Below are 24711 nucleotides of genomic sequence, written 5' to 3' on the forward strand. Positions count from 1 at the left end.
AATTCGTCTTATTGTACGGAATTAATCTTCTTGGTAAAAATTCAACTATTTTTTTGAAAACTCAAATATTTTGTTAGAAATTCAACTATTTAGTTCCAAATTCCACTATTTTGTTGAAAACTCATCTTTCTTGTTGAGGATTAATCTTCTTGGTTAAATATTACTTAGTTGAAATTCAACTATTTCATTAAAAATTAAACTATTTTTTGAACATTTATTAATTTGGTTGAAAGTTAAACTATTTACTTGAAAATTCGTCTTTTTGGTAGAAAATTAATGTTCTTGATTAAAAATTAAACTTTTTTCGTCGGAAATTTTTTTATTATGTTTAAATTCAACTATTTGGTTAAAAATTAAAGTATTTTGTTAAAAATTAAATTGTTTTGTTGAAAATTCGAACTATTTAGTTGAAAATTTATATACTTTTTTGAAAATTCAACTTTGTATGATAAAATAAATCAACTGCTCGATTAAAATGGCAATCATTTTGTTGAAAATTCATCCCTTTTGCGTGAAAAATTATATCTTTTGGTAAAAAATGCAACTTTTTGGTTGATAATTAATTTTTTATTTTTGGAAAGTAGGACCATTTTGTTAAGAATTCAAATATTTTGTTAAAAATTCAACAAATTTGATGAAAATACTTCTGTTTTTCGAGAAAGTTTACCTCTTTAGTTGTAAATGTTGTCAATGACAAATACCGAAATTCTACAAAATGTGGATACTGTTTTTCATTAGTCTCTCCATTATTATTGGCCTCAATTGGAAATATATTTTTTAAATTCTATGTTACGTGAAAATATAGAAATTATGAGAATTTAAATAATGACTTACAGAATCAGAGTTCCAGCAAGTTTCATTCGACTCATCAAATAAATGTTTTTTCCCAAATTCTTTTATGTTTTTGTTCAACACGGAACTAACCCTAAAATTATAGAAATTACAGTAAATAATTGTACCTTTATCATTGGATATCAGTAAAAATTATGAAATTAATTTTTTTGTTTTGATACATACCGACATTCAAATTTTCTTTCTTTCAATAAGCAAGTCATATTAAATTGTATTTAATTTATAAAAATTTGACTACTCCAAAGATTTGGAAACGCAACGGGTATGAACGATCAGCATCTAATGTCCTTTCCTACTGTCACAAAAATACCTTGTAATAGAAAGAGATAGAAGAAAACCATATCATGGAAAGAACTCCGCCTCCCTGAAGCCAATCCCGAAGCAAGCCGCACACGAAACTATTTAACCTCTAAAAATGGCTGATTTTGACGACGATTTGTTTGATGCATTTGAAGAAACCACAGAAAATACTCTTTCTATTATACCGACGACCAAATCTAATTCTGATGGAAAAACAAATACAAACACAAGGTAAATAATACGTTATTATAAATAAATTGAAGTACAGCTAACCTCCAAGTTTGAATTCTTTTGCCCCCAATTTTGCATTTTTTACTTTAATTTGTAGACTTTCGGACTCACAACCTGCACTTAAGCGAGAAATTGAAGAGAATAATGTACCCAGCTCATCTAAAAAGCAGAAAACAGAGGATCCTTTACTGGAAGACATCAAGTAAGTTACTTTTACTCCCAGCCCATTTTTGATGAATGTAATCTGTTTACTAACTAAAAGTATACCTTCGCATGAGTCATGACATTATCTAGAGTTACCGAAACGTCTTTTTTCTATTTAATTGCATTTTACCTAAAAAAAGCAAACAATTTTCTTTCATAAATCAGGTTTTTAAGGTTATGTCAAGAATTTACGATTGCACGTGCGAAGTTCTATATAATTATACGGGCCTCCGATCCACCATACTATTCAACAGTTGACACTTTTTTTTAGTAATGGCACTATTTTTGCTGCTACTTCGAAAAAATTAAACGAAAGACACTATTTTTTAAACGAATTTTCCGCTAATGTCACTGTTTCTTTAATCAGTAACAATTTTAATAAGTAAGAAGAAATTTTGTATTTATTCAGGGGTCATCAAAAAGTAACTTTAGACGATTGCGGGGATCTTACTGTTTCTTATAAATTAACAAAATAGTTCAACTTTCAACCAAGTAGTTGAATTTTCATCGAAGAAAAGATAAATTTTAAACCAAAAATTTAAAGGTTGATATTTTAACCAAGAAAAGGTTGTCATTTTAAAACAAATACAATTGAATTGAACCATAAATGATGAATTTAAAACAGAATAATTAAATTTTCAACCAAAACAGATTAATTGACAACCAAAAAAATATATTCCTCACAAAATACGTAAATTTTTAACCAGACAGTTGATTTTTTAACCAATAAGAATAATTTTCTGTCGGACAAGACGAATTTTCAACAAAATACATGAACTTTCAATCATATATTTGAATTTTCAACTCAAGTTTCAACAAACAAGATTAATTTTTATTTTTAAAAAAGCGAATGTTGCATTTTCATCCAAGAATATTAATTTTCTATTGAAAAAAAACAATTTTTTAACAAAATACATAAATTTTCATGTAAATAGTTCTAGTAATGGATGTGATGCTATTACAAATTTTATTTTGTTAATTTTAAGTATATTTTTTTCGTTTCTACTATTTTTAAACTAAACAGATCAATTTTCATCAAAAAATTGAGTAGTCAAGTTTTCATTTAAGAGAATTAATTTTCAATAAAAAAAAAACAATTTGTAGCAAAACAGTTGAATTTTTAACTAAATAGTTGAATTTTCTACTAAATTGTGCAATTTTCAAGCCAAAAAGACGCATTTTCTACAAAATAGTTGAATTTTCAAACCGTGAATATGATTTTTCAAGCAATCAATTGCATTTTCAACAAAGTAGTTAAATTTTCAGCTTTTTTAAAATAACTCAAATCCTCAAATAAAACAGATTAATTTTCAACCAAAAATTTGTATTTTTAACCGAATAATTGATTTTGTATAACAAAAAATACGAATTTTCAAAAAAGAAAATTGATTTTTAACCAAATGGTTAAATGTTCCAAAAAACAGTTAAATTTTCAGGAAAAAATTTAATTTTTAATCAGATAGTTGCATTTTGAACTAAAAAGGTCAAATTTATATATATAACGGTACATTTTCGAACCAAAGAGATAAATGTTCTATAAAGCAGTTTAATTTTGCACCGTATAGTTGAATTTTCTTTTGAATTTTCGAATTTTTAAGCAAAAAAAAAATTCTCTGATAAAACAGTTGCATTTCCAAACCGAGAATATGAATTTTCAGCCACTTAGTTGGATTTTCAAAAAATAGTTAAATTTTCAATTATTTTATGAGTAAAGATCTTAATTTAAATTAAAAAACAGTTGTATCTTACCAAGAAAAACGAATTTCCCAAGAAAATAATCAAATCTTCAACTAAAGCAGCTTTATTTTTAAATAAACAGCTGTATTTTCCACTAAAAGAATAGTTTTCTAACAAAAAATAAGAATTTTCAACAAAATACTTACATTTTTTACGAACTTGTTGAGTTTTCGAGGCGAAAATACGAGTTTTCTTCAAAACTGTTCAATTTTCAAGAAAAGATGAACATTTCTACAGAAAATAGTTAAATTTTCAATTATTTTATGATTTAAGTTCTTAATTTAAAATAAAAAACAGTTGTATTTAACCAAGAAAAACTAGTTTTTCAAGAAAATAGTCAAAGCCTCAACTAAAACAAATTGATTTTCAACTAAACAGTTGTATTTTTTAACCTAAAAATAAAATTTCTACCAAGAAATAAGCATTTTCAACAAAATACATACATTTTTTACGAACTTGTTCAATTTTCGAGGGGAAAATATGAGTTTCCTACAAAACTGTTTAATTTTCAAGAAAAGAGTTCATTTTCAACCGAAATGGAATAATTTTTAACCAAACACTTGCATTTATACAAAAAAGATGAATTTTCAACAAAGCAGTTTAATTTTATACTAAATAATTGGATTTTCTACAAAACAGTTGAATATTTAATTCGAAAATATGAATTTTTAAGCCAATCAGTTACACTTTCAAAAATTTGTTAAATTTTGTGTTTCTGTAAAAAAAAGGAAAAATTTCGACAAAAAAAAGGGGGATTTTCAAATTTTAAAACTAATATTCAATGACATTGTTAACTTTTCTAGTCAAAAATACGAATTTTCATCAAAATAATTAATTTTCAATAACAAAAGTATGACTTTTTTTTTAAATTGTTGAATTTTCCACGAAATAATTCAATTCTCAAGCAAAAGTTTAATAGTAGATTTTTACCAGAAAAGAATTAACTTTCAACAAAAAAATATTTAGATTGCCTTATTGGGTTCTATTAATTAAGTTAAGTAAGTGGGAATTTTGAACATTTTTAGACTAAAGAATAACATTTCAAATTGAAATTACAATTCATTTTTACTTTTTGATTTAGGACTACATATAAGTTTAATGTTTAAAAAATGTTATGACACTATTTTTTTGAAATTTGTGACATGATTTACAATATTTTTGATCTCCAAAGCCAGTCCGAGGCCTGCCAATGCATCTTCTTTATTTGTATATAAATATTAATTCCAGCTTGGACGCATTATCAACACGTATCACAATACATACGATAGATACAATCGAATCATGTACCCACGAAGTTGCAGTGCCCCCCGGGCACAATTACGTTCCCTTGGAAGTTCCCAAAACTCAGCCGGCAAAGGAATACAAATTTGTCTTGGACCCTTTTCAAAAAGAAGCAATTCTCTGTATTGAAAATAATCAGTCAGTTTTAGTATCAGCTCACACGTCTGCTGGCAAAACCGTCGTTGCTGAGTATGTAAATTAAAAATTTTTTTCTTAAAAAAAAATTGTTTAATGTTTTGGATTACACTCCCTTTTCTATCCTATTTTTGGTCAATAATTTTGAATCTTGTAGATATGCAATTGCGTGTTCCTTGAGGGATAAGCAGAGGGTAATATACACAACACCTATTAAAGCCCTAAGTAATCAAAAGTACAGAGAATTTTATGAAGAATTCAAAGACGTTGGACTTGTCACTGGAGATGTAACGATCAACCCAACAGCAAGCATTCTGATCATGACCACAGAAATTTTGAGAAATATGCTCTACAGAGGATCAGAAGTAAGTTTAATATGAATATTTCAATTATTCCAAAAAAAATTAGAAAGATTTCAAACATAAACTTCTCAAAAAACGTTCCCCTTTTCTCTTTAAATATCCTTTGAATTTACTGTAAATATAAATAAATGATTTACGAATAAATAAGCTACACGTTTTAAGTGCTGAACCATTAAAAATAAATACTCTTTAAAATATTTGAAGCTGAATCATTTTAATTCATGTTGATAATGTGAAAACTGAAGACAGAAGTTGTTATCCAATATAAAATTGGAATAGTTACAAAATATAACATAATTTTTAAATAAGTATTAGAAGGTGAACACATTTCAGGTAAAATGTACAAAGTTAAATACTTAATTAAAAAATGGAATATTCCAAATCAATAAACTGCAATGTTTCCTATTTGTTTCCTATTCGTTAAAAAATTACAACGAATTCGTTATATTTGCAGTTTTTACTAGTGAATAATAATAAAAAATTACAAAATTAAAAATAAATCTTTTGCTCAATATTTTTTTTAATGTGCAAAAACTTGTTTTTTTTTTGTTGAGTCATATTCACACATTTAAAAAAAGTTGAATATGTCAAACCTGAAATTTATTCAACTTGAACCAGAGAAACATTTTAGCATTTTGCTTTTTTCGAGAAAAAAAACTTTTGTCGTGATTTAAGTTTTTTGGGATTTCATTTTTTTCTGCGATTTTGGAACGTCATTAAGAACAAGAAAAAAATGTTTCCCATGAATAAAAAATAATAGGATGTATCTTTGGTCCAAGCTAAAGAAAGTTCAGGTTTAAATCAATCCAAAAAACATGTTGTCGTACGTATTTAAAAAATTCTAATAAGAAAATTTGTTTGTAATTTAAAGTTTTTTATTCTAAATTTAAAAAAGAAAACAGAAGATATTTACCGATTTCAAAATTTGTTTCTTTAGTTGTTTTGGATGTCATATTGAGAATGAAAGAATTACTGAAATTATTAATTATAGAGAGGAAGAAATAACAAATCTTGGAAAGAAATATCTATGAAATCGATAAAGCTAAACTGCATTAATTATTACCACATTTTAAGTAAAAAGTTGATATTTTCAGAAAAAATCGCAACTTTCTAATATAATTCAAAGAGAATATGATTTAAAATAATAATAAATTGTTTAACCATTTATGTTTGTTAACATCAATTAATTATTCCCTCATTCTAACTGGAAACTCGACAAAAAGTGGAACAATTCAGAAAAAATGGCAACTTTCTAGCACTATTCTACGATAATATTGTTATAAATAATAAGTGATTTAAACAATTATTTGTGTTAAATGTAATTGACTGTTGTTTCACTCTAATTGAAAAGCTGAAGAAATGGGAAAGTAACGTGATTTTCCAACTCTATTCTAAGATCAAATTGCTAAGAAAAACAAAAAATTGTTTAAAGAATTCGATTCGAACTAATTATGCGAGATGCATGCAATTGCGAGAAAAGATTCCCTTTTATACCACCTAAGACTGTACACTAGGTTTCAAGATTCCAAAATATTTCGCACATTTTTAAAATATTCAAAAGTATTCGCAAACATTTAAAACGATTTAAAAAATTCCAAACAATTGGGAAAGTCAGGTATTTTGATAAAAACTTTTAGTCTCTTTTTTTTTAACAAATCACTTTTTGTTCAATTTTTGAGGCTTAAGCCACTATAGTCACTTTTTAAAATGAAAAAGATCACTTTAATTACTTGCTTTCCTATAAATTAACTCATTTGTTAACCACCAAGTTTTAAAGGATTTAAAATATTTCAGGACATTTTTAAAGATCCCAAGGCGTTTTCACGGAATATCTAAACATTTAAGTAATTGTAATTAATTGAAACAAATTCTCATGGGATTTTAAAGAATTTCCGAGAATTTCGGAAGGCATGGCAGGATTTCAAGAGATTTGTAAGGCCAAACATTCTTACAGGATTTAAAATATCTTTGGGGATTTTTAATAGATTTATATCAGTTATATATATATTTTTTTAATAATTCCGAGTATTTTTCAAGAGCTTAAAAAAATTCAAGAGATTTAAAAAGATTTCAAGGGATTTTAAATATTTTAGAGTATTTTAAAATTTTTAATTGATTTCAATACTTTGAAGAGATTTCAAAGGGTTTTCAATATTTTAAGGTATGTATTTGAAAAGATTTCAAGGCATTATCAAGAGATTTAAAAAAATTGCTAGGCATTTTAATGATTTTATTGGCTTAAAAAAAACTTTGTATGCATTTCTAAAGAATTTCGGAAGATACGGAACGATTTTATAGGACCTATAACGTTTTAGTATATTTCTTAACAATACAAAGGATTATTAAAAGATTTCGGAGGCTTTCAATAATTTTAAGGGATTTTCAAAGCTCTCAAGGTATTTTAATACGTTTTTCAGGATTTCATAGAATTTCACATGAATTTATCATATTTTAATGGATTTAAAATAATTTATTTACATGAAATGAGTTCAAGTACACACTGAATTCGTATATCTATTTTTTTCGTATATTTATTTTTTATTAATTTAGAAATCATACAGTTATTATAGTTATTAACAATCATAGTTTCAATTTTAATCAAAACTACACAAATAGAATTGTCGAGAATCCTTCAAAGAATAAAATGAAGCCTTGATCATTAAGATTAATTAAAAATTTAAACTTTTCCCTAAAGAGAAAGGAAAAAATAATCCTTTAAATAACTACTGTTAAACAAACAATTTTAACTTGAATTATTTTTTCTAAAGTGTACTTAGAAGCCTCCATCAAAATTTACAAAAATTACTAATAGATCTTTTTTGTCGATTTTATAAATCATTTTAAATATAGGCAACTTTTGAGATTGATTGTACGTAGTGTACATCCTTAAACTCACCTTGAATTCTTAAGCATTTCATCACTTTTCCGTTCAAATTTTAAAATTGTTTTAAAGTCCCTTGCATTTTTTCAATTTCTCATGAATTTTTATGAATTTTATTGGATTCTTCTTATTTCCTTTAAATTCATTCAAATTTTACTAAAGTCAATGGAATTTTTTTGGGTTTTTAAATTATTCCCAATTGATTTGAATTTTTTTTAAAATTATTTTTAATTCCTTCTTAACTTTTTTGGTGTAAATAGGTCACTTTTTAAAAGTAAATTAGGCTATGTCATCCCTGAGAATGGTTCTAAATCACCCCTCGTGGAATATTGCTACAAATTTTGATTTATTAACATTAATTTGTTTATAATTTTAGGTGATGCGTGAAGTTGGTTGGGTGATCTTTGACGAAATTCACTACATGCGGGACAAGGAGAGAGGCGTCGTTTGGGAGGAAACTCTCATTCTGCTTCCAGATAATGTGCATTACGTCTTCCTCTCTGCTACGATTCCAAACGCCCGACAGTTTTGCGAATGGGTTGCACATTTACATCACCAACCTTGTCATGTAGTTTACACAGATTACAGACCAACTCCTTTGCAACATTATATATTCCCAGTTGGTGGTGATGGAATTCATTTAGTGAGTAATTTTTTCTCGAATTTATCTGAGTTAAACATATATCCCTACTTGGAAAACCTTGGAAATATGAGGGAATTTGTTTTTAATTATGGAATTTTTCGACAGCTTGCTTTACTTTTTTTTTATTAACTTGCAATATCAAATTGAATAACAATGATTCCTCATTTGTGAAAGTTGCTTTATATTATTTTATTGAAATATTTGGTTCAAAATTGTGTGTTTTTTTTAAACATCATTTTCCTTGACTGAAATTTTTAATATTTTGCTTTTGGTTGAAAATTGATCAGTTTTAGTTGAAAATTTAAGTATCTGATTGGAAATTTATATATTTGTTTAGAAATTCGTTCATTTTGGTTAAATTTCATTCTCTTTTTATAAAAAAATATCATTTTTCGTTGAAATATCAATTGCTACATTTTTCGTTTCGAATTATTTTTTTTTTCGAATGAAAATTTAATTACTTGGTTAAGAGTTATTCTTTTGTTAAAAATTAATTTGTTGTTAAAGATTCATCATTTTAATTGAACATTAATTTCCTTGATTAAAAAGTGAGCTATTTTGTTTAAAACTCCTTTTTTCCTTTGGCTGAAACTACATTTTTTTATTGAAAATTTAACTATTCCAGCTTTTTTTACCGAAAAGTACAACTATTCCAATTGAAAATTACACCCTTTTAGTTGAAAATTTATATCTTTGGTTAAACGATCATTCTTAACTGAAAATTTAACCAATCCATTGTTGGTTGATAATTTATCTTTTTAATTTAAAATTCATCTTCTTTGGTAAAAATTAGTTTTCTTGGTAAAAAAAATTAACTATTTCATTTGAAAATTCATCTCTAATTTTTAAATTCTCACTATGTGTTAAAAAATTGACTTTGTGGTAGAAAATTCATCTTTTTGGTTGAAAATTCAAATATTCCAGATAAATATTCATCATTTTAGTTGAAAACTCATCTTTTTTCTTGTAAATGAAATTACTGGATTAAAATTTAAATTACATTTATTTTAAAAATAAATCTTTTTTCATTTTGAACATTATTTTTTTAACTGAAAATTTAACTATTCAATTTCTGGTTTAAAACTGATCTTTTTTAGTTTAAAATTCCGTTATTTGCATAAAGAATTATATTTTTTAGTTAAAAATTTAACTGTTTAAGATTTAATGTATTTTTTTATTAATCGACTTTTTGGTAGGAAATTAATCTTTGTGGTGAAAAATTAATCTTTTTTGATAGAAAATCAAAATATTCCAGTTAAATATGAATTATTGTAGTTGAAAATTCCTGTTTTTGATTGAAAATAAAACTACTTTGTTGAATGTTAAATTAAATTTGTTTATGAAATAAATCTGCTTTTTTGTGTTGACAATAAATGTTTATAACTGAAAATTAAACTATTCTATTTTTTGTTAGAAACTGATATTTTCAGTTCGAATTTAAGCTATTTGTTTGAAAATTGATCTTTTTTAATGGTATAAAATTAATCTTTTTGGTTGGAACTTTTACTATTTGGTTAAAAATTCATCTATCTTTGTGAAAATCCAAATTTTCGCTTAGAAAGTTACGAATTTTAATCCTATTAAATTGAATTTAACACAGTACCTACATTAATTTGACCTAAATACGTATTGAATTTTAAGTATAAGTAGATAATATACAAATTTGTTTGAATTATCTCTTGTAATAGTAATTGAATTCCCAGAAACTGCAAAAAAACATTATTTATGATAAAATAATTTCGCGAAACTGTATACATATGCCCAGTCGGTTTTTTTAAATATTGCAAAATATTCGAATGCCTCGATATTATGAAAAATGATACCTGGAAAACTTGGAATTGTCAGGGAATTTTTTTCTCCAGAATTTGATTAGGCACCCTGTATATCTAAAGTCTGGCCACTTTCAGGTAGAAATGTCGAAAATATAATTGCAGGTTGTAGATGAAGCGGGTCAATTCAAGGAGGACAATTTTAACAGAGCAATGGCTGGTCTCCAGGGTGAAGCCGCAAAAGGCGACACCAAAGGGCGCAAAGGCGGTCTCAAGAAAAACAATGCTGGACAATCGAATATTTTCCAAATGGTCAAGATGATCATGGAGCGAAATTTTGCGCCAGTGATTATTTTCAGTTTCTCCAAGAAGGATTGCGAGATCTACGCGATGCAGTTGGCCAAACTGGATTTGAACACACTCGAGGAGAAAAAATTAGTCGATGAAGTGTTCAACAATGCAATGGATGTTCTGAGCGAGGAGGACAGAAGTTTACCACAAGTTGAAAATGTGCTTCCTCTTTTAAGGCGCGGTATTGGAATTCATCACGGTGGACTTCTTCCAATTTTAAAAGAAACAGTCGAGATTTTATTCGGCGAGGGTTTAATCAAAGCACTTTTCGCTACTGAGACCTTCGCCATGGGTTTGAACATGCCGGCGAGAACGGTCCTCTTCACGGCTCCTAGAAAATTTGATGGGAAGGATTTTCGCTGGATCACATCTGGGGAATATATTCAAATGGCTGGGCGTGCCGGAAGAAGAGGTTTGGACGAAAAGGGAATTGTGATTCTCATGATTGACGAGCAGGTTAGTCCAAGTGTGGGAAAGGATATTGTGCAAGGAAAGCCCGATCCTATTAATTCGGCGTTTCATCTCACCTATAATATGGTTTTAAATCTTCTACGAGTGGAAGAAATTAATCCAGAGTATATGCTCGAGCGAAGTTTTTATCAGTTTCAAAATCAGGCCTGCATTCCGGAATTGTACAATAGTAAGTATTATTATCATCGGTGTATTAATTTTGTTAAGAAATTGAGAATTTTATGACTATTGAAATTCTGGCGTACAAATTTGGGAAATCTTGAGAATCTTTGTACAATTATTGAGATTATTTGAAATCAGAATTGAGACAAATTCCATGAATTTCCCAGGTTTTCCAGGTGTACTTTTGAAGAAATTTCAGGTCTACTTTTTTTTTCAATGCCAATGTAAAAGGGGTTTCAGTCGTTATTGAATTCTGAACCATTGTCATTAATATTATTATAATTTTTTTTTAATTGTGCAATTGCAATCATATTATTTTTATTAATAACAAAATTATATCCGTATCAATTCGCCTTAAAGTAATTATAAAGACTTAGAAATAGTTGCAATATTTGAAATTTTGGTGAAAGCTTTGATATATTTTAGATTTTTTATGAAATTATTGAAAGTTTTGTGAAATCTTGAAATTGGTAAGAAATCATTGAAATGTTTGACATAATTTTTAGAATCATTAAAAAATTTATAAATCATTAAAATATTAAAAATGTTTTTTTAAATCTTTATCTGATCATTCAAATCTTTAAATATTTTGTGTAATCCTTTAAATATGTTAGAATCTATGAGAAATCTTCGGAATCTTTGTGAAATTATTGAAAATTTTATGAAGTCTGAAATAATTTTTGAGATCTTTGTGAAATTATTGAAACTTTCGTGAAATATTTCTAAAATCTTTATCAAATCATTGAAATTTCTGATAAATATTGCATTCTTCAAGAAATCATTGGAATTTTTGTGAAATATTTTGAAATATGTGTGAAATATTTTGAAATCTTTATGAAATCATTCAAATATTTGAGAAACTTTTAAAATATTTGAAATTTTTTGAAAGTTTTGATATCTTGTAGATTTTTTGTGAAATTATTGAAAGTTTTGTGAAGTCTTGAAATTTGTAAAAAATCATTGAAATGTTTGACATAATTCTCAGAATTATAAAAAAATCTGTGAATCATTAAAATCTTTTAAATGTTTTTAAAAATCTTTGTCTAATCATTCAAATATTTAAATATTTTTTGTAATCCTTTAAATATGTTAGAATCTATGAGAAATCTTCGGAATCTTTGTGAAAATTTTATGAAGTCTGAAATAATTCTTGAGATCTTTCGGAAATTATTGAAACTTTTGTCAAATATTTCTGAAATCATTGAAATCTTTGTCAAATCATTGAAATTTGATATAAATATTGTAATCTTTGCGAAATCATTGGAATTTTTGTGAAATTTTTTGAAATATGTGTGATATCTTTTGAAATATTTATGAAATCATTCAAATATTTGAGAGATATTTGAAATCATTGAAATTTTTGTGAAATCATTGAATCATAGAATCATAGAAAGCTTAGAAAGTTTTGTGAAATTTTTTTGAATCCGTTAGAATATTTGTGAAATATTTGAGATAACATTGTAATCTGGGTCAAAATATTGAAATCTTTTAAGTATTTTCAAAAATTTTTGTTCAAATCTTGGAGATCTTTTAGAAACTTTGTGAAATTATTGAAATGTTTTGTTATCTTCGAAATCTTTATTAAATCGGTGAAACTTTGTTATAGTTTGTTTGTTTGTGAAATTATTGCATTATTTGTGAAATCTTAACTTTTCGAGATATTTGGGTAATCATTGAAATTTTTATGAAAGATTTCTTAAATCTTTGGAATTTTTGTGAAATCATTGGATTTTTTTGAAATCTTTGTGAAATTATTGAAAATTTTATGAAATCTTGAAGTTTTTGTGAAATATTTCAAAATATTAGTGAAGTCGGAAACAATTTTTGAGATCTTTGTTCAATCTTGGGGAAATCATTGAAATATCTACGAACTCATTTAAACTTTTGACAAAAATTTCTCAAATCATTGAAATCTTTTAAAGTTTTGAGAATACTTTTGAATCTGTTAGAATATTTGTGAAATATTTAAGATAACATTGAAATCTTTGTCAAATTATTGAAATATTTGAAGTATTTTCGAAATTTTTGAAATCTTTCAGAAACTGTGAAATTATTCAAGTACTTTTTAATCTTCGAAATCTTTATGAAATCATTACAATTTTTGTAAAATGTTTTGATAAATCATTGAAATATTTTAAGTGATTGTAAAATCATTAAAATATTTGAAATTTTTGTAGAATCTTTACAATCGTTTAGAATCTATGTACAAATTTGTTAAAATCTTCAAATTTTTATGAAATGTTTGTGAAGTCTTTTATAAATAAATTTTGAAATCTTTGGGAAATCATTGAAATTTTTGTGAAATCTTGGTCAAATTATTGAAATCTTTCAAATTTTGGTGAAACTTGTAAAATCTTCGTGAAATTAATAAAATTTTTGAGATCTTGGTGAAATCATTGAAGTTTTAGTCAAATCTTTTGAAATGTTGGTTAAATCATTGAAATCTTTGTGAAATGTTTGCCCCTTGTAAGAAATAAAATTAAGAAACTGAATTCTGATTACAAATTTTCAGAGGTGAAGAAATTGCAGGTGGAGTACGATGCGATCGTAATGGATAAGTATGATTTACTTTCCTCCTATCACGATATACGAGAACAACTCGATAGACTCGGCACCGATTTCAGGGCATATCTGACGAAGCCAGAATATTTATTACCATTTTTACAACCTGGGAGGATGGTCAAGGTAAATTAAAAAAACCGTCTTGAATTGTATAAACCAGCTTCTCAACTATAATAACATAACATATCGTCAATTTCAGGTTAAAAATGAGAAAGACACATTCGAGTGGGGAATAATTGTAAACTTTCGAAAAAAGAATGCGAATAATCCAAAGGAGGAGACAGTCATCATCATCGACATATTGCTCCACGTGTCGAAAGACTCCACCGATTTAGTTCCAATTCCATGCCAAGAGGGAGAGGATGGAGAAATAGAAGTTGTACCTGTCTTGCATAAATTAATATCCCAAATTAGCTCACTTAGACTCTATTATCCAAATGACTTGAGGCCCGCTGACAACAGAAAGAGCGTCCTTAAAACAATTCAGGAAGTGAAGAAGAGATTCCCTGATGGTCCGCCACTCCTGAATCCTGTAACAGACATGAAAATCGACGACCCGAACTTTAAGGACATCATCAAACGAATCGAAGTCTTGGAGGAAAGGTTATATGCTCATCCAATTCACAAGGACCCTCAAGTGGATGAACTCTACGAAGAATTCCTGCATAAGGAGGAATTGGGCAAACAGCTGCAAGAGGCAACGGACGAACTGAAAAAGGCCAAATCTGTTCTGCAAATGGACGAACTAAAGAGTAGGAAGAGGGTTCTTCGAAGGATGGCCTATTGTACAGCGGCTGATGTTATAGAATTAAAGGGTCGTGTCGCCTGCGAATTAAACGGTGCTGATGAATTATTGATGACTGAAATGATGTTCAATGGACTCTTCAATGCGCTGAGTGTTCCGCAGATGGTAGCATTAATTAGTTGTTTTGTGTGTGATGAGAAGTCAAACGAAATGCCGAAAAGTACGGAGGAACTGAGCGGCCCGCTGAGACAGATGCAGGATTTGGCTCGACGAATAGCTAAAGTTACCACAGAAGCGAATTTGTTGTTGGATGAGGACTCGTATGTTGAGAGGTTTAAACCTTTCTTGATGGATGTACTCTATGCCTGGTGCAAGGGCGCCAGTTTTCTACAAATTTGCAAAATGACCGACATTTTCGAAGGTGAGATTATATAATTAACAAATTAGGGGCCGTACTTTAATTACGTAACGGATTATAGGCCTTCTCTCCTCTTAATGTGCGCAATTTTTAGTTTCCAGATATATTTTTGCTAGTTATTGCTAGTACAATTAGGCCGGGTGTTCGAAAACTTCATTTTCAAAATTGCCTGATTTTTTCTTAACTAATTTTTCATTCTCCTCGATCATTAATATTAATACCCGTATTTTATTCCAATAATACTTTTAACATAGAATATTTTATCAGGGTCTCTAGTGTTGCCTACAAAATGTGGAAATGTCAGGGAATTTTTTTTAAAGTTAGAGACGACATTTTTTTCGCGATCGTGCTTAATTTTTTATTTGAATTGCAATATAAAATTTAATGATACTGTTTCTTAATTTTGTAAAAGTAACTTTATATTACTCTGTTTAAATATTTTGTTAAAAATTCGTTTTGTTGTTTGGTTTGAAATTAATTTATTTAACTGAAAATTCAAATATTCTATTTTTGGTTAAAAATTGATCGTTTTTAGTTGAAAATTTAAGTATCTCGTTGAAGCCGCACGTATTTTGTTTGAAATTTATCAGTTTGTTTTTTTTGCAATATTTTTTCTCTCCTGACAGACAAATCTTTTTAGTTAAGAATTCAACAAATATTGAAAACTCGTCCTTTTTATTGAATTAAACTGTGCTTAATTATTAAAATTAAAGTATTTATTGGTTGAAATAAGAACTACTACATTTTTAGTTCATGAATCGTCTTTTTTGGAATAAAATGGTTAAAAATTCATTTTTTTGGTTGAGGGTTCATCATTTTAAATGAAAATGCATTTTTTTTTTGAAAATTGAGTTGTTTTTGGAAATTTGTTTTTTCCTTGGCTTAAAATTAATTTTTATTTGCTGAGATTTTAATTATAATCACAGTTGAAACTTTCTTTGACTCTTTTTAACCAAAAATTTAAATATTCAATTTTTGTTTGAAAAATTATATTTTTTAGTTGAAAATTCGTCTTTTGGTGGAAAATAATTTTCATGGTCGAAAATTCATCTTTTTGGTTTTAAATTTAACAATTTCAGTTGATTATTTATAATTTTAGTTAAAAATTCATCAAATTGATTACAAATTAATTTTATTCAACTGAAAATTTAACTATTCCATTTTTTGTTGGAAATTGGTCTTTTTTAGTAAAAAAATTAATCTTCTTGTTTGAAAATTCACCTTTTTCGTCGAAAATTCAAGTATTCTAATTACATATTCATCATTTTATTTAAGAAATTATATTTCTGGTAGAAAATTCTACTACTATAGTTTAATATTCAACTTAAGAAGGTAAATATTTAACATCTTAGTTGAAAATTCACGTTTTTGGTTTAAAATTTAACTAGTCAAGTTGAAGATTCATCATTTTAGTTGAAAATTCATCAGCATGGTTAAAAATGACTTTTTTAAACTGAAAATGTGTCTATTATATTCTTATTTGCAAACTGATATTTTTGAATTCATAATCAAACTATTTAGCTGAAAAATGGTATTTTTATTTTAAAATTCAGGTAGTTTGTTGTAAAATCGTGTTTTTTGTCGAAAATTACTTTTCTTGTTTCAAAATTCATCTTTTTGGTGGAAAATTCAAGTATTTCAAATAAATATTCATAATTTTATTTGTAAATTGATCTTTTTGGTTTAAAATGAGAGAACTTAGTTGGAAGTTAAACTCTTTTGTTAAAAATTTATCTTTTTGGTTTAAAATTGATCTACTGCAGTTAAAGATTAATCATTTTAATTGAAAATTCATTACTTTGGTTAAAAAATTTCAATTATTTTTTATTATTTTGTAGAAAATAAATTATTTTAACTGAAAATTTAACTATTCCATTTTTGGTTGAATACTGATCTTTTTTGGTTGAAAATTCAACTATTTGGTTGAAAATCTATCTTTTTTATTTGAAAGTTATCTATTTAGTACTTCAGAGACAAATGCAAGAAATAAATTGTTATGTTTTTATTATTATTTTATTTTTAACCAAAGTTTCATTTTTCTTAAAAAAAAATTCTACTAAAACAGATGAATTGAAAAAAATATCAATTTTCAAAAAAAAGCCGAAATATGAATTTTTAAACAAAAAATAAGTTTCTACGAAAAAAATTGGATTTTCAATCAAAAACAAAAACGAATTTTTAACCGAAAAGGATGACTTCGACACAACTGTTTTATTCTCTACCAAATAGTTACATTTTTATCCAAAAAAGATTAAATCTCTCTTATGAAATATGAATTTTGTAGTAAAAAGTAAATTTTCTATTGAACTATTTTTTTTCAGTTTTTTTTTAATTCGTCTGTTTCAGAGGAAATTTCATTTTTTCTTGAATAAAAACGCAACTGTTTGGTTGAAAATTCAACACTTTTTTTTAAGTTTGTTTTTTTAGTTTTAAAATTCATCTGCTTTAACTGAAATTTCATCTTTCTTAGATCATTTTTATCTTAGAAAGATGAAGTTGCTGCTAAAGCAGATGAATTTTAAAAACAAATAAAAAATCTATTTTTAAAAGTTTTGAATTTTCAACTAAACAGTTGCAGTTTTCTTCAAGAAAAAATGAAATTTCCTCTAAGTTATTTTTTTTAAGACGAATTAAAAAAGAAATAACTAAAAAAATAGTTAAATTTTATCCAAAGACAATTCCAGTTCACATCCCAATGCCAAAATAAGAATCAATTAATTTATAATAACAATAAGTTAATTTTTTGCTAAATTGTCGAATTTTTATCCAAAAATTTAGACTTTTTAACAAGATTTTAAAATTTTCAATCAAACAGTTGCATTTTTGGACAAGAAAAATGAGTTGAATTTTCCTCTAAAAAGATTTGAATTGACTTTTCAACACACAAATACGAATTTTTAACAAAAAGTAAATTTTATAGGAAATAATTTAATTTTTAACAAAACATTTGCATTTTTAGCCAAGAAAGATGAAATGTTTCTACTAAAAAAGATGAACTTTTAAACCAAAAAGACAAATTTTCAGAAAAAATAGTTTCATCCAAAAAATATTTCAGTTTGACTTATTAGCAACAAAATATGAATTTTAAAGAAAAGGTTAATGTTCCACGAAAGTTGAATTTTCAACCCAATAAGACGAATTTTTAACAAAAGAGTTGCATTAGCAACCAAAAAGGATGTCTTTCTATGAAAATTGTTCGATTTTCAAACAAATAATAAAATTTGTAATTAAAGGGATAATCCCGAGGAGAAAATTTTTGCGAATTTGCAAAAAACTACGTACGTGAGTGACAAAATTTCGCCCCCCCCCCCTCCTCTCACTTCTCAAATTATTACGTAATTCAAGTACAGTCGTTCAATAAAAATTACGTTTACCAAATTACAATACAATATTTTTACCTTCAGGTTCCATTATACGTTGCATGCGACGTTTGGAAGAAGTTCTGCGGCAGCTTTGCCAAGCAGCGAAGAATATTGGAAATACAGATTTGGAAAATAAATTTAGTGAAGCAATTAAACTCATTAAAAGGGATATAGTTTTCGCCGCGTCTTTATATTTATAAAAGGACCGCCTCATTTTTGTACATTGCGCGTTGTTGAGTACGAGACATAATTTTCTAATTTAGTATCAAACAACGTAGTCTTCTTTTATTAAATTATTTCCACGACTAATTTATTTCTCGAAATTTGAACATACATTGTACGTGGATATAAAGAACTATTTTTTTACAAAAGTGAACTACATCTGCCGCACGATGTCCGAGTATGAAAAGTGTACAGCATACAAATGTAATTGCTGAAACGGGCAAGCCCTAAGGATCGTTTGACTATCTGAAAATTATTATTATTAAATAAATACAATTTTACGAATCACAACGCTTAGGTTCTATGCCTTTTTAAATTTAATTACAGTTAGTCCTTTATCGCATTTCTAGAACCACGGTTTCCTGTGCACAAAAGTTTAAATCTTTCAGTGTGAGCGTAGTGTCCATCGATGTTAGCTGAAATTAAGAGAAGACAATTAATTTTTATACCAATTTCACAGAGTGTCTACTCAAATCCTGGAAAAATATTCCCTGGCAATTTCAGGCTTATTCCCGGTATAATTTTTCATAGTCGGGAACCATAAAAATTTTTTTTTTAAATTTTTTTGTCAAACAATTGACTCGTGATATGTATAAAAAATAGCGAGTTTATTAGAAATAATGTTTTTTCAGTCCTTGTAAATATCTAAATACAATAACTGGTCTTTCATTTGTGTAAGTAACTTTCTTAAAGGATAAGTAATTTCTTAAAGGCACACATTTCCAGCCTTTTAATAAATATGTGTAATTTGCAATATAAATAATAATAAAAACATAATCATTGAAATTTTTTGAAACATTACTGAAATCTTTGTGAACTCTTTGACATTTTTCTGAAATTATTGAACTTTTGCGAAATTATTTAATTTTGTTGAAATGTTTTCAATTTTTTGAGATTATTGAAATATTTAAAAAGTTTGTGAAATTTGGTTAAATCGTTGTTTCATTTATTTTAAAATTGTCAAATCAAAAATTTTTGAAATCTTTCGAAATGTATGTGAAGTCTGAAACCATTTTTGAGATATTTGTTAAATCATTGACTTTCGTGTGAAATATTTCTTTAATCTTTGTGAAACCATTGAAATCGTTACGAAATTATTTAAATATTTAAAACCTTGGTCAAATCACTGAAACCTTAAAAAAATTTATAAAATAATTTGAATTTGTTCTAAAGACCCATGAACTTGAACAATAATCATAACCATTTTTATTATTTCATACTTAAAATTCAGTGCATACTTAAAATATTAATACTTTGCATATTATTAGAAACCTATTTAAAACTCTTCGACTTCTTAATATTTCAAGTAAAAATATTGCGTTTTCGACAAAGTAGATGAATTTTTAATCAAATATTTGAATTTTCAACTAAAATTATGAATCTTCAAACGTGAATAGTTGAATTTTAAACCAAAAAGATGGATGTTTAACTGGAATAGTTTAATTTTCAACGAAAAACATTAATTTTTCACTAATAAGATTCATTTTCTACCAAAAAGACGAATTTTAATTTAAAAAGGATAAATTTTCAACAAAAACTTCAATATATAAATTTGCATTTAAAAAAATTAATTTAACCAGAGATGAATTTTGAACTAATATGCTGGAATATTCAATTGAATTAGTTAAATCAGCCGTTAAACAATTTATTTTCGACCAAAAACGAATTTTTAACAATGTAGTTAAATTTTTAATTCGAAGAGGTTAATTTTCATTTCGAAAAATTAATTTTCAATGAGAAAAATTGAAAATTAAACAAAATAGTTCAAACTTTAACTGCAGAGATGAATTTTCAATAAAATGATGAATCTTGAACTGACATAGTTGAATTTTCAATCAAAAAAATTAATTTTCAACCAAGAAGATTAGTTTTCTACCAAAAAACACAAATTTTCTACAAAATACATCAATTTCATAACAACTAAGACAAATTTTAAACTAAAAGCATGAATTTTTAACTAGAGTGATGAAATATTATACTGGATTAGTTCAATTTTCAGTTAAAAAATTAATTTCAAAAAAAATTATTTTTTACTAAGCAGTTCAATTTTTAACTATAATACGTTATTTTGCATTTAAAAAATTTATTTTGGACAAAAAAAATTTATTTTTAACAAAATAGCTCAATCTTCAACCAAAGATGAATTTTAAATTAAAATTATGTATCTTGAAACAAATGAATTTTAACAAAAGCTTAACTTTCAACCTTGTAGTTGAATTTTAAGCCAAAAAGATGAATTTTCTACTAAAATAATCAATCCTAAACTGGAATAGATGAATTTTCAAGAACAAAAATTAATTTGCAACAGAGAACATTAATTTTCACATAAAAAAGACAACTTTTCAACTAAACTGACGGAATATTCTACTGAATTAGTTAAATTTCGAACAAAAAAACTATTTTTAACGTAAAAAGTTAATTTTTCACGAGAACAAAACGAATTTTAAACAAAATACTTTAATCTTCAACCAAAGAGGTGAATTTTCAACTGAAACGATGAATCTTAAACTTAAGTAATTGAATTTTTGTACAAAAAAAGACCAAATTTCAATAAAATACATGAATTTCAACTGAAAAAGATCAATTTTTAGTCGAAAAACTTAATTCTCAACTAAACCAAATAGTTCAGTATTTAACCATAGATGAATTTTCAATTAAAAAGCAGAATCTTTAAGAATAAAAGGAAATATTAACAAAAGAGTTTCACTTTCATGCAAGCAGTTGAATTTTCAACCAAAATGATGAATTTTGATCTAAAATGATTAATTTTCTAACAAAAAAGAAACATTTTGAAGAAAATACATGAATTTTCAACTAAAAGTGATCAATTTACAGTTAAAAAATTTAACTTTCAACTAAAATGATGTACTATTTAACTGTATTAGTTAAGTTTCCAACCAAAGAGATGAATTTTCATTTAAAATTATCTCTTCAACAGAATTAATTTCTATCAAATTAGTTCAACTTTAAACCAATTAGTTGAATTTTCAACCAAAAAATATGAATTGTCAACGAAAAATGTAGTAGATGCTCGAAAAAAGAGTATAATTTTAAACCAATAACTTTTGATTACACCTAAAGAAATACGTATTTCCAACAAGAGTTGAATTGTCAACTAAAAAAGGTTGTTCAGTCAAGAGAACGAAATTTCCTAGCATATTGCATAATTTTCAACAAAACATATTAATTGAAAAGAAAGGCACTCAGCTAAAAAATAAATTTTCAATTGTTAAATTTTCAATTAAATAGTAAAATCGAGTAATACAAAGCTACTTTTACAAATGAAAAAAATCTTATTTAATTTTATACTACAATTTAAAAAAAATTCCGGCATGCTCTCAAAAAACTTTCCTGACTCTACAAAAAAAAATCCCTGCTATTTCCAGGCTTTTCCGGGTTTATAAAAATCCCCGGCTATTGCCAGGTTTTTCATGTGAGTAGAACACCCCCTGCTTCAATGATTTTTAAGTTTCTCTTTTAAATTTTCTACGCACATCCCTTCTCGGCCAGGTGGAGAGAACTTTGTATTCGTCCGTAGGATAACCTTCGACGATTAAATAGTTTAATAAGATCTGTAGTGGAGTTTCAGGCTGAAACCTGCGTTCCAAAACTTCGCCAGATGGAAGTCGAACTCGCACTTTCAACACTTGATTGCCTTCTGGCTCAGGAGGCAAGCTCGACTTGACTGACTGTCTGTGAGCCTCTTTTTTCGCCTCTACAGCAAGCCTTTCACTCTCCGCCTGTTCCTTCTTCTGCTTCTCCATCTGTTCATGCATCTGTTTTGCTTCTTCCTTAGCTCTATCGACAGCTAAGCTCTCCTGATAGGCTTTGTCTTGCTCTTGCTTTACTCTTTCTCTGGCTTGTCGCTCTTCCTCAAATTCGATATCGGCTTGACGTTGTTCCTAATCATAACAAATAAAAATTAACTCTTATAGTACATTTTCAACAGAAAACTGATGCATGGTGACCAAAAAAATGGTCACAAGTTACATTTTTCCCGGCTGACTTTTAAGGGTTTATAATAATATGAATATAATTCTAATTGCTTTATTATATAAATTTTAAAGAGAATTAAACATATTAGAACTCCAAGCTAAAATATATATGTAAATTATTGTAAATATGATTTTAGACGAGGAATACATTCTTTTAAGTAATATTAATTTAGGTACCATATTCCTAAGATTTTAAATTCAAATATATTGCGTTTTCAAAATAAAAAAATAAATAATTTTCAAGAAAGTCGAGTTTGTTAGAAAACATTTAACTTTTAAGCCCGAAAAGAGTTCATTTTCTACCAAATAGTTGAATTTTCAATCTGAACTGTTCAAGTTGATGTTTCAAGCTAGAAGAAACGAATTTTCAACCAAAAAAGATTAACTTCATCCAAAAATATGTGATTTTTTAACCAAATAGTTCAATTTTCAATCCAAAAAAACAAATCTTTGAGAAAACAGTTGAACTTTCAAACCAGAAAGATGAATGTTCAACAAAACCGCTGAATTTTCGGCAAAAAAAGAATACTGTCAATCAATAAACATGATACACTTTCAACCATATATTGGAATTTTCAACAAAAAAAAAAGTGATTTTCACAAGAAAATGGTTTAACTTTAAAGCAAAACAGAAGATTTTTCAACGACAAATTTAAATTTTTTAATTATACTGGTTGAATTTTAAAACAATTAACTTCGCCCATTCAGTTAAATTTTTAATCCAAAAAGAAGATATTTTATAAAGGAGTGAAATTTTCAAATCAGTAAGATGAATGTTCAACAAAACAAATGTTAATTCTGAACCAAAATTGTAACAGACTTTTCAAATAAAAATAATTAAGTTTTAATCCTAAAACATGAATTTTTAAACAACAAATATGAATACTCTACAAAAAGATGAATTTTCAAGCTCAAAGTACTAATTTTCTATACAAAAAGTCGAATTTTAAACACAAAAGTTGAAATTTCGACAATAATTGGACATTTTAACAAAATAGTTCAATTGTCAACAAAATAATTAAATGTTCAACCGAATAATAAAATTTTTAACCAAAAGAGGTGAATTCTGAACCGACAACAAAATATTATAAAAATTAATATGAAATATAATTCACTTTCAACTAAAAAAGGCAACTTTATACCAAAAGATGAATTTTCAATCCAAGAGGACAAACTTTCTTTCCGAAAAAAACGAATTTTCAACAAAAGTTTACTTTTTGACCAAAGACGATGACTTTTTAACAAAATTGTTAAATAATTAAAATTTCAACCAAATAGTCGAATTTCTAGACAAAAGCGATAAATTCAGAATCAAAAATATACTTTTCAAGTAAAAATAATTTACTTTCAATTATAAAAAATAAATTTTCAACAGAAAAATATTACTTTTCTTCCATAAGATGGAGTTTTAATCCAAAAGGGCAGATTTTCTATTCATAAAGACAATTTTTTAACAAAAATTTCAATTTTCGAGGAAAGAAGAATAACTTTTAATCAAAAAAGTTGAATTCTTAACAACATAATTAAATTTTCAAACAAACAGTACAAATAAAAAGAGGTCAATTCTAAACGAAACATATAATCGTATACTTTTCAATGAACAAAAATTCATTTTCACCCAAGAGACAAATTTTTTAACAAAAGATGAATTTTCAATCCAAAAGGAAAATTTTCTATCCAAAAAGACGAATGTTTAACAAAACAGTTGAATATTCGGTCAAAAGATATGAATGATAAATCAAAAACATAATAGTAGAATTTTCAACTAAAAACAATTAACTTTCAACTAAAAATAGTTGGATTTTATTATTGGGGGATTTTCTTAAAACATGGAGAAAAAGAATTCGTTGAAAAAAGGGGGAAATAGGGTAAGGAGTGTAAAATCTGTGATTTCCGCAAGATAAGGGACCATTTTGTTGATCTTGATTTAAGAGATATTCGCGTTTTTGTGATCAAGGATTTAAAATATAGATTTTGGATTTTCAATAGGAAATCGTACTTCTATCTGTGCTCTTTTCGGTAACATTT

General features: G+C 26.6%; 3 protein-coding genes across 4 annotated transcripts in view; 1 reads left to right on the forward strand and 2 right to left on the reverse strand.

The window, feature by feature from the left end:
• LOC117170385 (nuclear receptor 2C2-associated protein) overlaps positions 1–1353 on the reverse strand; it is a 4548-nt gene extending 3195 nt beyond the window's left edge. The window contains exons 1-2 of the mRNA XM_033357150.1: positions 1018–1353; positions 835–925 (exon numbers count right to left, since the gene is read on the reverse strand). Of these exons, the coding sequence (XP_033213041.1) occupies positions 835–925; positions 1018–1055 (129 nt within the window). The 5' untranslated portion in view covers positions 1056–1353. The remainder of the gene's footprint in view (positions 1–834; positions 926–1017) is intronic.
• Positions 1102–18976, forward strand: LOC117170381 (exosome RNA helicase MTR4). The gene is made up of 9 exons (XM_033357144.1): positions 1102–1383; positions 1481–1585; positions 4552–4794; positions 4898–5105; positions 8360–8626; positions 10561–11386; positions 13892–14064; positions 14141–15107; positions 18509–18976. The coding sequence occupies exons 1-9, from the start codon at positions 1268–1270 to the stop codon at positions 18664–18666; spliced, it is 3063 nt and encodes a 1020-aa protein (XP_033213035.1). The 5' UTR covers positions 1102–1267; the 3' UTR covers positions 18667–18976.
• LOC117170383 (FAS-associated factor 1) overlaps positions 18727–24711 on the reverse strand; it is a 25655-nt gene continuing 19670 nt past the window's right edge. Inside the window, exons 10-12 of one of the 2 annotated variants that reach the window (XM_033357146.1) lie at positions 22183–22590; positions 19014–19104; positions 18727–18934 (exon numbers count right to left, since the gene is read on the reverse strand). In XM_033357146.1, the coding sequence (XP_033213037.1) occupies positions 19024–19104; positions 22183–22590 (489 nt within the window). In that variant the 3' untranslated portion in view covers positions 18727–18934; positions 19014–19023. Of the gene's footprint in view, positions 19105–22182; positions 22591–24711 lie in introns of both variants that reach the window. The other variant, XM_033357145.1, reaches the window with a different exon arrangement.

Source organism: Belonocnema kinseyi, chromosome 3 (assembly GCF_010883055.1).
Source record: "Belonocnema kinseyi isolate 2016_QV_RU_SX_M_011 chromosome 3, B_treatae_v1, whole genome shotgun sequence".
NCBI classification, from domain to species: Eukaryota; Metazoa; Arthropoda; class Insecta; order Hymenoptera; family Cynipidae; genus Belonocnema; species Belonocnema kinseyi.

Excerpts from the sequence above, each read along its gene's own strand:
- LOC117170381 (XM_033357144.1), top strand. The coding sequence starts at position 1,268 with ATGGCTGATTTTGACGACGATTTGTTTGATGCATTTGAAGAAACCACA. Across the intron at positions 1,586-4,551 it reads CCTTTACTGGAAGACATCAA|CTTGGACGCATTATCAACAC; the intron begins GTAAGTTACTTT and ends TATTAATTCCAG. Across the intron at positions 15,108-18,508 it reads AATGACCGACATTTTCGAAG|GTTCCATTATACGTTGCATG; the intron begins GTGAGATTATAT and ends TTTTACCTTCAG.